General features: G+C 44.9%; 1 protein-coding gene across 1 annotated transcript in view; it reads right to left on the bottom strand.

Annotated features, from left to right (window-relative positions):
* Positions 1 to 14,670: 14,670 nt before the first annotated feature.
* LOC134356961 (protein transport protein Sec61 subunit alpha-like 1) overlaps positions 14,671 to 18,825 on the bottom strand; it is a 36,466-nt gene continuing 32,311 nt past the window's right edge. Inside the window, exon 12 of the mRNA XM_063068242.1 lies at positions 14,671 to 15,804. Coding sequence (XP_062924312.1) covers positions 15,618 to 15,804 — 187 coding nt within the window. The 3' untranslated portion in view covers positions 14,671 to 15,617. The remainder of the gene's footprint in view (positions 15,805 to 18,825) is intronic.

Raw genomic sequence — 18,825 nt, 5'->3', positions numbered from 1 at the left:
AGTCGGTTACCAGCCTCAGAATAGAACAGCATCCCTTTAGAACAGAGATGAAGAGGAATTTCTTGAGCAAGAGGGTGATGAATCTGTGGAAGCAGGCGGCTGGGAAGGCCAAGTCATTGGGTATATTTAAAGCAAAGGTTGATAGGTTCTTGATTAGTAGTGGTGATAAAAGTCCCATGGACAAGGCAGGAGAATGGCGGTGAGAGGGATGATGACGGAATGGAGGAGCAGATTCAATGGGCCAAATGGCCTAATTCTGTTCCTATTATTTTATGGTCTTATGGTTAATAGGGCAGCGCGGGCTCATTGAGCTGGAACAGCCCATTACTTTTTGCATGTCAAAGTCCTGAGGAGACACCGGATTACGTAGAGGGAAAGGGAGTTTAAAAGAAGCAAGTGGGGGCAGTTGTCCATTTTGCATGCCACATTTCCTGAGGAGACATTGGATCATGCATAATTAGGCACTTGGCAAGGACCAATAAAAAAGAAGTTAGTGGAGTGGCCATCATTGGAGCGGCCATTGTGGGAGTGGGCCAGTGGTGGAGTGGAGAGTTGAAGCTTTGGCTCACTGAGGCTTCAACGAGGAAAAGTGTAGGCCATAGATAGATTTTTTTCATTATTTATTCTTTCTTTATTTCTTATTGCACATTTAAAACCGTGGGGATGCCAAGCTGGATAGTGGAATGCTCCTCTTTGGGATGTGGGAAGGCAGGGGGAACTCCAGTGTGCCTAACGACTACTCCTGCCAGAAGTGTAACCTGCTGCTGTCAGAACCACGGATGCCGCAGTGCAACAGATACGGCAATTGTGCTTGTGGATTTGCATGAGTCAGCTAATTATTATTTAATCGTGATAGTATTTAACTCCATACTTGTTGTCGTAGTGCGTGTCAAGACTTGGACAGATCACAATGTGATCTCAGGATGTTCCTTTCAGCCACAGTGTGGGCTTCGTTTCCCATTTGAGAGTTTTAGCTAATGGCCCTATTTGGCCTAGCGTTTATTGTTTATTATTCCCTTTAACACTGTTCACATTAAAGGTTGTGAACTATCGACCTGCTTCAGTGTCTCTCACTCCGCACTTGGGCCATATCCGAACCTGGTAACAGCAAAGAAAACCTGAACATTAAACAAATACCGCTAGTCTTCAGAGTCAGTTGACTCGAAAGTCCAATTTCTCAGGGAAGGCCGAAAACGAACAGGCTGTGAAGCGTTGCTGTGCTCTGTCCGAGTCTCGACAAGCAGTACGACGATAAATACTGCCAGGATTAAATAATAATTAGCTGACTCGTGCAAATCACAGGCGGAATTGCCGTATCTAATGCGCTGCCGAATCCGTGGTTGTGACAGCTGCAGCTTCTAACAGACCATGTTAAGGAGTTGGAGCTGGACCTGGATGTCTTATTTATTATTTATTATTTATTGTAATGCCTGCACTGTTTTGTGCACTTTATGCAGTTCCTGGGTAGGCCTGTAGTCTAGTGTAGTTTCTGTGTTGCTTTTACGTAGTTCAGTGTAGTTTCTGTATTGTTTCATGTAGCACCATGGTCCTGAAAAACATCTCGTTTTTACTGTGTACTGTACCAGCAGTTATGGTCAAAATGACAATAAAAAGTGACTTGACTTGAACTTCAGATCATTTGGGAGGCTGAGGGGTTGATGGGCAGGACATATAGGGAGGTGGTTAAACCCAAGGTGCAGGATGCAGGTAACCGGATGTCAGTCAGAAGGAGGAAAGGAGATAGGCAGGCAACAGCTGTTGATCACCCTCAACAGCTTTGGATACTGGATATTATTGGGAAGAAAGACCTGGCAGAGGAAAGCGACAGCAATCACGTCTCTGGCATGGGTCTGGCTCTGTGGCTCAGAAGGGAGGTGGGCAGAACAGACCAAATGGAGTGACAGGGGATTCATTGGTTAGGGGAACGGAAAAGAGCTTCTGTAAATGAGAACGAGGTTCCCAGATGGTTTGTCACCCCCTGCCAAGCTCAGGGACATCTCGGATCGAGTCCACAGTATTCTTCAGTGGGAGGGTGAGCAGCCAGGGGTTGTGGTGATGAGGTTCTACAAAGAGAGCTCACGGAGTTAGGTGCTAAATTAAAGGACAGGACCTCCGGGTTGTGATCTCAGGATTGCTACCTGTGCCACATGCTAGTGAGGTCAGAACTAGGAAGATCATGCAGTTTAACATATGTCTAAAGAGTTGGTGCAGAAGGGAGAGCTTCAGATTTCTGGATCATCGAGCTCTCTTTCAGGGAAGGTGGGACCTGTTCAGAAGGGATGGTTTGCACCTGAACTAGAGGGGGACAAATATCCCACCAGAAATGTTTACTAGTGCTGCACGATGGGGTTTTAAACTCTGGTTGCAGGGGGATGGGACCCAGAGCACCAGAACAGATAGTGGCTGTGGAGCAAGATGTTGAGTTTACGTAGAAAGCCAGGAATTGAAAGATTGAGCACGGTAGGATTAATGTTCTGAGCTGCGTATATTTCAATGCAAGGAGCATCGTATGAAAGGTGGTTTCATATGTTATGGTTTGTATTGTATGGCTGGCAGCTCAGTGTTTCGGGGTTCTGTAGTTTTAGACATGATCGAGCGGGTGGGATTAAAGGGGGGGGTGGGATTACTAGACAGGGAAAATATCATGGCAGTGCTCAGTCAGGACAGGCAGGAGAGCTTCAGCAAGGCTTTTTGGGTAGAACTGAGTAATAAGGAAGGTATGACCACATTAATGGGATTATATCAGACCATCCAACTGTCCATGGGATTTAGAAGAGCAAATTTGTAGACAGCTCGCAGACTGCTTCAAGAAACGTAAGGTTGTTATAATAGGTGATTTTAACTTTCCACGTATTGGCTGGGACTCCCATGCTGTAAAAGGACTGGATGGGAAAGTGTTTGTCAAATGTGTTCAGGAAAGTTTCCTTATTCAGTATGTAGAAGTCACAACTAGAGAGAGCATGATACTAGATCTCCTATTAGGGAATAAGACAGAGCAGGTGACAGACGTTTGTGCAGGGAGACACTTTGCATCTAGTGATCACAATGCCGTTAGTTTCAAAGTAATTATGGAAAAGGATAGATCTGGTCCTCGGGTTGAGATTCTAAACTGGAGAAAGGCTGATTTGGATGGTATCAGAAAGGATCTAGCAAGTGTGGATTGTGACAGGCTGTCTGACGAATCTCATAGAATTTTTTGAGGATGTAACTAGTAGAGTGGATAGGGGAGGATCAGTGGATGTGGTATATTTGGATTTTCAAAAGGCTTTTGATAAGGTCCCACACAGGAGATTAGTGTGCAAACTTAAAGCACACGGTATTGGGGGTAAGGTATTAATGTGGATAGAGAATTGGTTGGCAGACAGGAAGCAAAGAGTGGGAATAAACGGGACCTTTTCAGAATGGCAGGCAGTGACTAGTGGGGTACCGCAAGGCTCAGTCCTGGGACCCCAGTTGTTTACAATTTATATTAATGACTTGGATGAGGGAATTAAATGCAGCATCTCCAAGTTTGCGGATGACACGAAGCTGGGCGGCAGTGTTAGCTGTGAGGGGGATGCTAAGTGGATGCAGGGTGACTTGGATAGGTTGGGTGAGTGGGCAAATTCATGGCAGATGCAATTTAATGTGGATAAATGTGAAGTTATCCACTTTGGTGGCAAAAATAGGAAAACAGATTATTATCTGAATGGTGGCCGATTAGGAAAAGGGGAGGTGCGATGAGACCTGGGTGTCATTATACACCAGTCATTGAAAGTGGGCATGCAGGTACAGCAGGCGGTGAAAAAGGCGAATGGTATGCTGGCATTTATAGCGAGAGGATTCGAGTACAGGAGCAGGGAGGTACTACTGCAGTTGTACAAGGCCTTGGTGAGACCACACCTGGAGTATTGTGTGCAGTTTTGGTCCCCTAATCTGAGGAAAGACATCCTTGCCATAGAGGGAGTACAAAGAAGGTTCAGCAGATTGATTCCTGGGATGGCAGGACTTTCATATGAAGAAAGACTGGATGAACTAGGCTTGTACTCGGTGGAATTTAGAAGATTGAGGGGGGATCTGATTGAAACGTATAAAATCCTAAAGGGATTGGACAGGCTAGTTGCAGGAAGATTGTTCCCGATGTTGGGGAAGTCCAGAACGAGGGGCCACAGTTTGAGGATAGAGGGGAAGCCTTTTAGGACTGAGATTAGGAAAAACTTCTTCACACAGAGAGTGGTGAATCTGTGGAATTCTCTGCCACAGGAAACAGTTGAGGCCGGTTCATTGGCTACATTTAAGAGGGAGTTAGATATGGCCCTTGTGGCTACGGGGGTCAGGGGGTATGGAGGGAAGGCTGGCGCAGGGTTCTGAGTTGGATGATCAGCCATGATCATAATAAATGGCAGTGCAGGCTCGAAGGGCCGAATGGCCTACTCCTGCACCTATTTTCTATGTTTCTATGTTTACTGGCAAAGGTGTACTTGGTGTAAGAGGCCTTACAAAGTGAAATTTTTAGAGTATAAAGCCTGTATGTTCCTGTCAGAATAAAGGGCAAGTTTAGCGAACCTTGGTTTTTGAGAGGTATTGAGGCTCTGGTTAAGAAACTAAGGAGCTGCATAGCAGGTATAGGCAGGAAGGAGCAAATGAGGTACTTCAGGAGTATAAGAAATGCAAGGGAACACTTAGGAAGGAAATCAGGAGGGTGAAAAGAGGACATGAGATTGTTCTGGCAGACAAGGTGAAGGAGAATCCCAAGGGCCTCTACAGATATATTTAGAGCAAAAGGATAGCAAGGGATAAAATTTGTCCTCTGTAGATCAGAGTGGTAATCTATGTGTGGAGCTGAAAGGGATGGGGGAGATCTTAAATGGACGATTTGCATCTATATTTACTCGGAGGATGGACACAGAGACTTTAAAAGTGAGACAAAGCAGTAGTGAAGTCATGGACCTTGTACAGGTTACAGAGGAGGAGATAGAAACCATAGAAAAACTATAGCAGAATCAAGCCTTTTGGCCCTTCCTGGCTGTGCAGAACCATTTTCTGCCTAGTCCCACTGACCTGCACACGGACCATATCCCTCCATACACCTCCCATCCATGTATCTGTCCAATTTATTCTTCAATGTTAAAAAAGAACCCGCATTTGCCACCTCGTCTGGCAGCTCATTCCATACTCCCACCACTCTCTGTGTGAAGAAGCCCCCCCCACCCCCATATTCCCTTTAAACATTTCCCCCCTCACCCTTAACCCATGTCCTCTGGGTTTTTTCTCCCCTTGCCTCAGTGGAAAAAGCCTGCCTGCATTCACTCTATCTTTACGCACCTGCTGCTGGAAGTGTCCTTGGCGCAGGGAGGTTCACATCCACAGATGCGCCGGGCTGTCCGCACCGCTCTCCGAAGGGTCCAGCGATCAAGGTTGTTGCAGTTCCCGTACCAGGCAGGATGCCCCTGTGGAAGGTCTTGTGGATTTGGGGGCCTATGCCGAACTTCTTCAGTCACCTGAGATGGAAGAGACGCTATTGTGCTTTTTTTTCTGTCACAAAGCCGGTGTGTACAGTCCAGGTGAGATCTTCGGTGATGCGTATACCGACGAACTTGAAACTACTAAATAAGATTGAAAGAGTACAGAGAAAATTGACGAGGATGATGTTGCTGTTAGTCGAGAACCTGAGTTACAGGGGGAGGTTGAATAGATTCGGACCCCTAGAACGTAGGGATTGAGGGGAGATTTGATCGAGGTATACACAGTAATGAGGGGTATAGATCGGGTAAATGCAGGCAGGCATTTTCCACTGAGGCTGGGTGAGACTAGAATTAGAGGTCATCGTTCATCCATCGTCGACGTCGATGAGGACTTCGACGCCATTATGATGGTGTCGAGACTAGCGCGTGATTTGGATTTAAGTGAGGGAGAGATGCGCAGCGTCAGCCTCACTCTCTCTTCCCAATTCCCATCCGGATCCAGTGGCAAGACAGAGTCTAGACGGCTGGAGATGGGACTAGGTGCAGTGGATGACCAGGACGTCTTCTGTGTCTTGTCCTGCTCTACACGTTCCACAACGCTTGCAGAGACCGCCTTCCTGACCGTTGGACCTTCCATTGGTCTCATCCGCTCAATCCGCCGGAGTCTGTCTTCACATGCTGGGATAGACAACTCCCTATCTCACCGAGGGTTTGAGACCCGTCGGCTGCCCTCACCTGGTTTAGCCGGCTTGTCGAAGCCGTTGCCCGGGGTGTGGCCGCTGTCGCATGCAAACAGCTACGGGGAGCCACAGGTGAGAGCTGAGTGCCAGGTGGGGACCAAAGGTGGACTAACCGCCCTGAAAAGGACGCGACATGTTCCCCCACCAGAGGTGCTACCCCTCCCTGACACCCCATACACCCTAGAGGTCATAGGTTAAGGGTGAAAGGTAAAATGCTTAAGGGGAACATGAGAGGGAGCTTCCTCACTCAGAGGGCGGTGAGAGTGTGGAACGAGCTCTCAATATAAGTGGTGGGTGCAGATTTGATTTCAACATTTAAGAGAAATTTGGATAGGTACACGGATGGGAGGGATATGGAGGGCTATTATCCGGGTGCAGATCGATGGGACTATGATTAATGGTGGGGGCTCGGTAGCTTAGTGGTTAGTGAGAGCTTTCTGACTGGCTGCATCACTGTCTGGTGTGGAGACTCCAATGCACAGGATGAAAGAGGATGTCGAGCAGGCGTTTCCAACCTGGCGTCCATCGCTCCCTTTTGCTTAATGGTATTGGTCCATGGCATTAAACAATGTTGGGAACCCCTGATGTAGAAGGTTGAAGTCTCAGCTATCTCCATCATGGTCACTAACTTCCACACCATTGAGGGTATTTCCAAAGGCAGAGCCTCAAAAAAACGTGACATCCTTCACTAAGGGCCCAGATTATCTCCCTACAACAACCAGGGAGGAGGGTACCTGAAGACCCACATTCAAAGTTTTAGGAACGGCTTCTTCCCCTCAGCAATCAGATTTCTGAATGGACAATGAATACTCCCTTGTTATTCCTTTTTTTAAAACACTATTTATATATTTTGTAATTTTATGCTTTTTGCACTGTATTGCTGCCACAAAGCCACACGTTTCTCGTCATATAAGTCAGTGATATAAGCCTGTTATGTCATTACAGTCAAGATCTTAAACTAAATTTTCAGTCGCGCTCTCTGTGCAAAGATGGTCGTCTGTCTCCCTCTGCAGGCTGCCTGGGGTAGTGCGACCATTGAATTCCGCCGAGTGAACCGGGAGAGGGTGAGGCAGGGGGCAGGCAGCAGGCAGCAGGCAGCAGGCAGCAGCTCCAAACAAAGTGCCGGGGACAAGCAGTCATTGTTTGAACACCTGCAGGTCTCTCTGCAGATGGTGAGTGTAAACGAGTGGCTGTTTCCACCAGACAACAAGCTTTGCTCTTTTGCCAGGAAACAGGAAAAGACTGTCACAACAAAAAAAAAATTGGCAAACGACTGCAAGACCAAGGGATCAAGGCATGAAGCCTTCGGAAAATGTCAGGGCAAGGAATTGCTTTTGTGTTAACACAAACACTATCTTAAGGGAAGCTATACAGATGCTGGGGCCACCTTGCAAAATCACAGGTCACGTCTGTCAGAGTGTATCCGGAGCCAAAACTCCAGCTATAACGACATGCTCATCACTGCCTCGCATCTAAGTGATCCCCTTTCTTTGCTGTTTTCCCTCCCATGAGTGTGTTTTTGTTGGTACGTAGTCGCAATGGAGTCCGTTCGATACTGGGGGGGGGGGGCGGAATCACGAGTAGCTCGTTTCTGTAGCGACGAGGTTTCACCGCTAACTTTACGTTGGAGGCTGAGGGGAGACCTTTTGGAATTGGTTTATTGTTACCACGTGTACTGAGATACAGTGAAAAGCTTGTCTTGCAAACTGCTCCATTACACGGTGCATTGAGGTGACGGTTGTCGGATGAAACCTGTGGGGGACAGTTTTTAAAAGTGGAACACTGGGAAAGTTCCACTCTCCCGACCTCAGAAGTCCAAGTCCAGTGGTTGGAACAAGCTTCACAAGCTGGGGTCTTCCTCGGTTGCAGTGGATGACCGTGACGTGTTCCGTGCCTTGTCATGCTCTTCGCTCTTGCCGCCATCCTGACCGGTGGGTCTCACCGTAGACCTCATCCGTCCAGTCCTCCAAAGCTGATTTCGCATGCAGGAGAGGTATGTCCCTAACTCAAAGGGGGTTGAGACCCCTGGCTACCCTCACCTGCCTGTCGAGGCAGTGTACCGAGGTGTGGTCCCTGTTGCATGAAAACAGCTACTTGGAGCCACAGTTGAGAGCTGAGGGGCTGGTGGGGACCAAAGTGAAGTGCGCTGTCCCGGAACGGACAGGACTAGCCCCTCACCGGTAGTGCTACCCCTCCCTATACACCCCATGCATTAAACCCTCACTGATTGACACAGGACAGGGCAAGTCAACAGCTACAGAAAGATGTAAGGTGTAAGTTCATAACGAGGTAGATCGTGAGATTATTGCCTCCACAGACGCTGCCTGACCTGCTCAAATCCTCCGGCAGTTTGTCTGTGTTGCTCTGGATTTCCAGCATCTGCAAAATCTCTCGTGTTTTTTTTATAGTACTTCATCTTGTTTTATAAAATATATGAGAGGCACAGACAGCTGGCATCTTTTCAGAAACAGAATTAGGTTTATTATTAGTCTTATAGGATATAAATTTTATGTTTTGTAAAATTATGACAGCTGGTATCTTTTTCAGAATCAAATATATGACGTAAATTTTGTTGTTTTGCAGCTGTAGTACAGTGCAAAGACATAAATTTGCAAAATATTATAAAACGAATCAGTGCGCAAAAATAATGAAGCAGTGTTCATGGACAGGCCAGAAATCGGATGGCACAGGGGTAGAAGCTGTTCTTGAATCGTTATGAGGGTCTTCAGGCTCTTGTACCTCCTCCGTGATGGTGGTAATGAGAAGAGGGCAGGGCTTTGTTCCAAGGGTCAAAATGATTAATCCCAAAGACCACACCCAATGTGTAGGGAAAGGTTGAACAGGTTAGGACTTTATTCTGTAGAATATGAAGGGGAGATTTGATAGAGGTATACAAAATCACGTGGGTTATAGATAGTGGAAATAAAAGCACTTTTCCCTCAACTGAGGTTGGGTGAAATTAGTAGAGGGCATAGGTGAAAGGTGAAATATTTAAGGGGAACCTGAGAGGGAGCTTCCTCGCTCAGAGGGTGGTGCAAGCTGCCAGCACAAGTGGTGGATGCAGGTTTCATTTCGTATGGCCAGATTTGGGAACAGCTTCTTTCCAACTGTGATAAGACTGCTGAACGGAACCTGACCCGGATCTGGGCCGGGCCCTCCAAATATCCAGACCTGCCTCTCGTTTTTTTTGCACTAATTTACTTCTCATTTTTCTATTTGTGATTTATAATTTAAATTTTTAATATTCACTAATTTTAATATTTAATACTTATAATCCAGGGAGTGTGAAGCACAGAATCAAATATCGCTGTGATGATAGTATGTTCTAGTACCAATTGTTTGGTGACAATGAAGTATAAACTATATAACATTTAAGGGAAGTTTGGGTAAGTGTATGAATGGGAGGGGTATGGAAAACCATGTTCTGGGTGCAGATCAATGGGACGAGGCAGTTTGATTTGGACTTGATGGGCTGAATGGCCTGTCACTGGGCCACCCCGGCAGTTTCCTGTGGTCTTGGGCAGAGCAGTTGCCATACCAAGCTGTGATGCATCTATCTCTTTATTACCATCGAGGAATCCTTACTGTGAGAGCTTCATTCTGGGACCAACAGTGCTGATGCATCAGTTCCACATTACCTCTCCTTATTTCTCTGTCTGCTTGTTACCCTCTATCAAACTATCCATCCCCTCCTCCACCTTTACATACACATACGACTGCCAACAGCCCAGTAACCAGGCAGGATGGTTTTGGATGTCTTGGGAAACCAGAGCACCTGGAGGACTTGCAAACTCCACAGAGAAAGCAACAGCAGTCAGGACTGAATCCAGGGTCTTGGAGCTGAGTACTGGCTGCCACACAACCACACCGTCCCTAAGATAGAGCAGAGGGAAATGATGGAGACCAGAAACAGAGAGAAGGCAGCAGAGGGGAATGAACCAGAACCAATATTCTCTCTATTTTTTAACAGTTGAGCGCACCAACCATTGCTTTGAGTAGGATTTGTTTATTTTTACACAGCCTGAAAGCCGCACTGCACTTTAAAAATCCAGCTGAGCAGCTACAAAGGTTATGTGCATGGGAGCATTTTAGTTACTGTGCGGCCACGCACCCGAAGGGAAGTTACTGGAACAGTCAGAAATAGATAGAAGCAGGGATTGCTTGGGAAGGCCATTCTCCAGATTAATGAGGTAGCAAACAATAGAGACAGAAATATGGACACAAATCAGACAGGTAAGGTTAATTGGCTGCTGTTAATTGCCGTTTGTGTGTAGAGGGTAGATTCTGGGGGGAAATTGGCGAGGCTGTGGAGAATAAAATGGGATTATGGTAGGATTAGTGTAAATAGGTGTTTGATGATCGGTGTGGACCTATTAGGCCAATGGAGCTGTTCCCAAACTATATTAAAAACTAGGACGGAAATCTTTGGTTCGACCACACTTCTGTGGACTTTACATGTTGTCTTTGACAGGTGGTGACTCTGTGGAATTCATTGGGTATATTTAAAGTGGAAATTGATAGATTGTCAAGGTGTCAAACAGTACTAGGACAGTTCAGAAGAATGGGGTGGAAAGGGAAGATAAATCAGACACTGGAATGGCGGAGCAGACTCGATACAGCAAATTACCTTAAACTGCTCCTCTGCCTTATGATCTGATGAATTGCGTAGGATTCTCTCAGGTGGTCTGGTTTCTTCCCACGACTTAAGTGCAGTTGGGTTAACAATTGTAAGTTGTTGAGTGTGTGGCTTGGTGGTAGAATCTGGGGATGGTGGATGAAAATACCAAGTGAGTAACATGAAGGAGGTCATCACTTGCCTCACCCTTCCCCTTCACATTTTATGCTATCGCCCCTTTATCTTTTAGTCAACTTGGAAGGTCGCGACCTGAGTGTTAACTACCTATTTCCCTCGGTAGATGCTGTCTGATCCACTCAACTCCTCCAGCTGTTTCTTTGGTGCATCAGATTCCAGAATCTGCAAACCCATCTGTTACCCACTGAGGGATATAGACCACATGTAGGCAAATGTGCCGTGTACAGTTGGCATGGAATAGAGGCTGTACTGTTCTATGAAAGGACAGCAGATAGAACATAAAACGTTGCAGCGCATTACAGGTCCTTCAGCCCATAATGTTGTGCCAACCTTTTAACCCACTCCAAAAATAATCTAACCCTTCCCTCCTACTATTTTTCTATGATCCATGTAGCTTTCTAAGAGCATCTTAAATATCCCTAATGTATCTGCATCTGCTGATCTTTAGAATTCTAAAGAGGGTTTGGATTTTATTGAGTATATTTAAGAGCTGATATCAATATATTTTTGTATACTGTATTAAGGGAAATGGGGGTGGGGGGTTAAGAAAGTGGGAAAGTGGGCCAGAGACAAGCTCAGACAATGAACTGTAGTAGTTAAGGGGCTGCCTGGAGTTAACGTGTTCAGGCAGTAGAATGGGTAGTTATGGAGTACATTCAGTCCAATGATTAATATTTTGGGTACTATGGGAATCAAAAACTTCGTGGTGGGGATTAAGGGGTATTAATGTTCTCACAACCAACTGCTGGTTCTTGCTTTGCTCACACGAGCTGCTTGTTCCAATGGGATGTGACTTACAGCATGCACACCATCATTAGCATTATGAGCTTTACAAACGGCCAATGTCCAATTCCTACCACCTGGAATGATAAAACCTCAATCTCTCAAAAGTGTGATAATCACACCAGTGCTCAAGGACAACAGAGTGAGCTACCTCAACAACTATTACCCAATTGCACTACTGTGATTAAGTGCTTTGAGAAGTTGGTCATGGACAAAACAGTTTAAGAACCTGGACGTGCTGCAATTTGCCCATCACCACAATAGGTCAACAGCGGATGCAATCTCACTGGCTCTCCATTTGGCTTGGATCACCTACCTCAGGCTGCTGTTTGATTACAGCTCAGCATTCAACACAATCATACCTTCCTTTCTAATCAATATGCTTCAAAACCTGGGCCTTTCTACCTCCCTCTGAAACTGGATTGACTTCCTCACCAGGAGAGCAGAGACTATCAGAAATAACATCTCCTCACTGACCATCAACACTGGTACATCTCACTACTCTCTACACTCACAACTGTGTGGCTAGGTACAGCTCAAATGGCATCTCTAAAGTTGCTGATGACAACTATTGTTGGTAGAATTCCAGATGGTGATGAGGCAGCATACAGGAACGGAACAGGCCAGCTGGTTGAGTGGTGTTACAAATCAACCTTTCACTCAACATCGATTGACCCAAGTTTCTGAGAGATGGTCTGCAAACCGTTTCTCAGCTTCTGGTCTTAATTAGACTAAAAAGATTTGAAGGAACACAGAGTCATTAGATTTTCTAGGTGCTGGAGGAACTCAGCAAGTCAGGCAGCATCTATAGAACAGAATATAAAGTTGACATTTTGGGCCAAGGTGGGGTCTTCGCCAGAAACATAGCTGTTGTCTGACGTGCTGAGTTTCTCCAACATTGCCACACAAATCTGGGCTCATTTTCTTTCTGTAGAGGAAAGGCACACTAATGTCAGTCTTCATCTGAAACATTAATACAAGGAGCAGAATTAGGCTATTTGGTCCATTGAGTCTGTTCTGTTATTTCATCGTGGCTGATCCAATTTTCCTCTCAGCTCCAATCTCCTGCCTTCTCCCCACATCCCTTCATGCCCTGACCAATCAAGAGTCTATCAACCTCTGCCTTAAATATACATATAACTTGCCCTCCACAGCTGTCCGTGGCTAAGAATTCCACAGATTCACCATTCTCTGGCAGAAGAAATTCCTCATCTCCATTCTAAAAGGATGCCCCGCTATTCTGAGGCTGTGTCCCCTGGTCTTAAGACTCTCCCACCATAGGAAGCATCCTCTCCACATCCACTGTATCACGGTTTTTTACTAATCAATAGGTTTCAATGAGGTCACCCCTCATTCTTCAGAACTCTAGTGAATACAGGCTCAGAACTATCAGACACTCTTCATATGACAAACCATTCAATTCTGGAATCATTTTCATGAACCTTCTTTGAACCCTCTCCAGTTTCAGCAGGGGCTCAAACCTACTCAAAATAATCCAAGTGAGGCCTCACCAGCACTTTATAAAGTTGCAACATTACATCCTTGCTTTTATATTCTAGTCCTCTTGAAATAAATGCTAACATTGCATTTGCATTCCTCATCACAGACCTGACCAGCAAATTAACCTTTGGGGAATTTTTCATGAGGACTCCCAAATCCGCCTTGCATCAGATTTTTTTTTGTATTTTCTTTCCATTTAGAAAATAGTCAACCCTTTCATTTCTTCTCCCAAGTGCATGACCATACACTTCCTGACACTGTATTCCATCTGTCATTTTGTTGCCCTTTCTCCGAATCCAAGTCCTTCCATAGCTTGTCTACATCTTCAGAACTACCTGCCCCTACTCCTAGCTTCCTATTGTCTGCAAACTTTGCAACAAAGCCATAAGTTCCATCATCCAAAACATTGACATGTAATGATAGAAGAATTGGTCCCAGCAGACCCCTGTGGAACACTGGTCACCAGCAGCCAAACAGAAAAAGCTCCCTTTATTCCCACTCTTTGCATCCTGCCAACTAGCCACTACTTTATCCATGCTAGAATCTTTCCTGTAATACAATCGGCTCGCAGCTTGTTAAGCAGCCTCATGTGTGGCATCTTGTCAAAGGCCTTCTGAAAATCCAAGTACACATCATCAACTGCTTGTTACTTCTTCAAAGAATTGCAGATTTATCAGACAAGATTTTCTCGAGGAAACCATGCTGACTATGGCCTATCTTATCATGTGCCTCCTAATACCCCAAAACCTCATCCTTAATAATTGATTCCAACATCTTCCTTACCACTGAGGTCAGACTAACTGGCCTATCACCATCTCTCCCTTCTTGGAGTGGAGAGACATTTGATGCTGAAGGAATATGTAATTTGCCAGGCTTGTTAGAAGCATAGCTGGAAGCCAGAACAGCTTAGGCTATTATGACATTGGAGTAAAATTAGGCCATCAAGTCTGCTCCATCCTTTGATCACGGCTGACTTTTTCCCCTCTCAACCCCATTCTCCTGCCCTCTCCCCATAACCTTTGATGCCCTTCAAATCAAGAACTTCTACTTTAAATATACCCAATGGCATTGTCTCCACAGCCCTCTGTGGCAATGAATTCCATATATTTGACACCACCTGCTTAAAGAAATTCCTCATCCCTGTTCCAAGGGGTTGTCCTTGTATTTTGATGTTGTGCCCCCTGTCCAAGACTCTCCCACTATTGGATCATCCTCTCCATGTCCATTCTATCTTGGCCTTTCAATATTCAGTAGATTTCAATGAGACCCTGTCCAATGCCAGCACACACTTTCTTCGATAAGGCACCCAAAGTCTGTATTTCTGTGCTGGCGTGGAGCATGGACTCGCATCTTCACAGATCTAGCTCGGTGGTACAAGATCAATCAGGAAGACGTTGTCAAAACGCTTTTATTTATAAAGTCTGAATTCAAAGCCAACAGGTGTTGGAGGGGAACAAACACTGCTGTGTGGTTTAGTCACTGCCAATACATATGGGAATGCATAGAAATTCCATTTATTCCAAACCGGAACAGAGAACTTATAGAAAGAAATCCTGAAACATATTACACTCAGCAAGAGAAGGCATTGAAATATCAGCACAGCAGAGGGACGTCAGTTTCTTCTGAATGCATGAGGAGGACTCTGTACAACTCATGGAATTTCTACTGGTAGGAGCAGGGAGGTACCGAGGCCCAACACTGTAAAATGAACTCAGGAATACCACGTGCACTTCTCTCACCTGCCTTTCTATATGCATCCTGCACTCTCGTGCCTACTCTGGGTTAGTGAGCCAGAGAAAGTGTCCCAGTTATGCAAGACATAACCAAACAACTGAACAGAAGGCAGTGAAGGGGAAAGGGGACACATTTTCATGCCCCCAGCTGCCCAATACTTGCTAGACTCACCCTGTAGACACATGGAAACTCAATTTATTCAGCCTAACACTGAGGGGAAAAAGCCTGCGATTTACAGTAATTAAATGAATTCACCCCAGACTTTTGTTCCCCCTTTCAATTGGGGTGAGGGGTGGGGAGTTAGTGGAAGTAAATGACACATCAATACAACACTCACACAAAGAACACTCTTCGCATGGTGGTCATTTGTGCTTTTAACCGTAATTAAACAGATGCCACAATTTGCTTTTTAGCACACGGTGCCAAAAAAAAGGGGAAAAAAAATTAACCCTTTGTCACCCAGAAGCCTTACAAGCTCTCCTGTGTAAAAGGAAGGGCAATGGTAGGTGAAAAAAGGTTTAAGACAATCTCTGCTGTGATTAATTCTGAAATTTCTCAGGCTTCAATCATGAATATACTCGGGAATGGAGATGCTCCACGCCATTAGAACAGCAGGGCTCCCATGCTTCCCACTTCGCTTTGTTCCTTCACGAAGATCTCAAAGTACTGGTAGATAATGGTCACAGCCAGTAAGATACCAGTCCCAGAACCAATAGCCCCCAGAAAGTCAGCAAGTACAGAGAGTGCACCAATGCAAAGACCACCAAAAGCAGCAGCAGTGGGAATATATCTGTGGGGAAAAGAACAAAACAAATACTTATTAGTCGAAGTTAAAGTAACATTTATTATTTTATTTAGAGATACAGTGTAGTGTCCAAGAAAGGTTAGTACCCCTGGTGAAGGGGCTTGCTGTGTTCATTGCAGTGGACACCTAGACTATGTTCCCTCTGCTCCCAAGGTCCTATCATTCACTGTGCGTGCCTCAGCCCGATTAGCCTCTCCCAAAATGTCACACCTCACCTTCTTCAGGAACAAACACGTCTGCTCTTCCTCAGGCCACTTTACCAACTCAGTGAAATCCTTCTGTAGCCAAAGTCCACCACCCCTCACCACCAACATTCAAGCCAGCTACATATACCTCTATGCTGGCGTCCACATCATTAATATACAAAATAAACAAAGGTGTCCTAGTACTAACCCCTGCAGTACATCACAGGCTCCTAATCACAAAAACAATGCTTCCCCATTGCCGCTTTCTGCATTACTCTCAGTGGGATTTTTATTCTGCACCTGTCCCTAGCAAGTCTAAAGTTCAGGTAACCAATCCCAGATGCCATGTAAAATGATGGAGCTCACATGTACCTAGTGCTGGGAAACAAGAGAACATTGCATAAAATGGCCTCCAGGTGGAGCCAGAGAGACAGCAGGCCTGAATTAAAGAGACGAAATGTCCTAGCCCAAAACATCGACTCTTTACTGCTCTCCATAGGAACTGCCTGTCCGCCAGCATTCTCTGTGTCTCTAGACTCCCAGAATCTGAATTTCGAATACAAAATGTGTAGCAAGTGTTCTGTCCAGTAATTGGGATAGCAGAAAGGACATAGATTTAAGATGACAGAAAAGAATTTTAAAGGGGATCTCAGTGAGTATTTTCATTAAAAGCACACAGTAGTTGATATCTGGTACCAGGACAGGTGGTGAAATCAGAAGCTTAAGAGGCATACAGATACAATCCTAAATGCAGGAATACCAGCATGAACACGATGGGCTGATGGGCGATGTAATGATGCAGCTCTGTAAAACTCTGGTTAGGCCACACTTGGAGTAGTGTGTCCAGTTCTGGTCACCTCACTATAGGAAGGATGTGGAAGCATTGGAAAGGGTACAGAGGAGATTTACCAGGATGCTGCCTGGTTTAGAAAGTATGCATTATGATCAGAGATTAAGGGAGCTAGGGCTTTACTCCTTGGAGAGAAGGAGGATGAGAGGAGACATGATAGAGGTATACAAGATAATAAGAGGAATAGATAGAGTGGATAGCCAGCGCCTGTTCCCCAGGGCACCACTGCTCTATACAAGAGGACATGGCTTTAAGGTAAGGGGTGGGAAGTTCAAGGGGGATATTAGAGGAAGGTTTTTTACTCAGAGAGTGGTTGGTGCGTGGAATGCACTGCCTGAGTCAGTGGTGGAGGCAGATACACTAGTGAAATTTAAGAGACTACTAGACAGGTATATGGAGGAATTTAAGGTGGGGGATTATATGGGAGGCAGGGTTTGAGGGTCAGCACAACATTGTGGGCCAAAGGGCCTGTACTGTGCTGTACTATTCTATGTTCTATGAGAAGATCTATTTTCCCTTGGAGGGGCTGATTACAAGTAATTTGCAGTAGGATTGGAGAGAATATGAAGAAATCTTTCACCAGGTGCCTGAAAGAGCGAATGGGAACAAAATCTCAAAGTATTTAGGTGCATGCATGAAGAGCCACAGAGTGAAACTCTGCCGTAGGGTATGATTAGCTTGGCTCAGTACAGACATAATGCACTAAATGAATGTAACTTCTGCAATTCTCCTCGATGGTATTTTCACACAACTGTTGACAAAGCCACTCATATCAGAATCCAATTTTAAAAGTATTAACTATGGTTTTATTACTATTTAATTATTTATGGCGCAACTGTAACGAAAACCAATTTCCCCCGGGATCAATAAAGTATGACTATGACTATTAACGATGGACTTATTTGTCCATCATTAAACAATCACCAAGTTTTAAAAAATTATGAGTGATATGGTGTAAATGGAAGCAGACCTTTTCCACTGAGGTTGGGTGAGACTAGAACTAGGTCTTAGGTTAAGGGTGAAAGGTGAAACATTTAAAGGGAACATGAGGGAGAATTTCTTCACTTAGAGTGGAACAAGTTGCCAGAAGTAGTGGATGTAACATTTAAGAGAGATTTGGATAACGCAAGGAAAGAGTTAAATTTGATTCCTCCTTTACATAAGCTAAAATAAATTTGAAGTTTGTAAGACAAAATGGCGTTAGCCTGAAAGACTGTTTGGAGGAAGTAAAAGAAGCACAAGTCTAGCCTTGAGATTAGATACTGATGAGTTCATGTTTGTCTGGGGAAGGTGAGGTCATTGCGCAGGTGCCAAACGGTGCCTTATTATGGGAAAATGCTGAGTGAAAAGGGTTTTGAATGGCATTAAAAGGGGCAATCTTCTCCTACACAGGGTCATAACTACTGCTAGAGCCAAGAGTTGGAAAAAGAGACAAGAGCATTTAGAGATCGACAGAGAGAAGGCTGTGTAATATTTTTTTTTAACGAATCTGTGGTTCCCTCCAGCGTTCAACAGATCAGCTCATTAAGTGGATGATAAGTATTACTTTGTTTTCTATATTGCTACCTAATTTACCAAGCTTTACTTTCTGATTTGCAAGTTTTACATAACTCTAATAAAGTGATATCTTGTGATCTACACGAGTATAAAGTCTCCTTTGCAAATACATTTGTGAAGGCCCCTTGCCAAATCACAAAAGATCACAGAATGAATTTTAAAGTATTTGTATTAGAGGTAAGTACACGGATAGGAGGGATATGGGGGTTATGTCCAGTTGTAGGTTGATGGGACTAGGTATAACAACAGTTCATCACAAACTAAGTGGGCTGAAGGGCCTTTTCTGTGCTGTAGTGCTCTAGGACTCTAAATTTCCAATCTTTTAAGCAGACACATGCATCTGATAATCCCTCTTCCCCCACCTCCCCCTGGTTTACCATTTGTAAATTCAAGTCAAAATCTTCAGTGCTGGTT

This window comes from Mobula hypostoma, chromosome 15 (assembly GCF_963921235.1).
Source record: "Mobula hypostoma chromosome 15, sMobHyp1.1, whole genome shotgun sequence".
Taxonomy (NCBI): domain Eukaryota; kingdom Metazoa; phylum Chordata; class Chondrichthyes; order Myliobatiformes; family Myliobatidae; genus Mobula; species Mobula hypostoma.
This window is presented reverse-complemented; position numbering and strand designations above follow the sequence as displayed.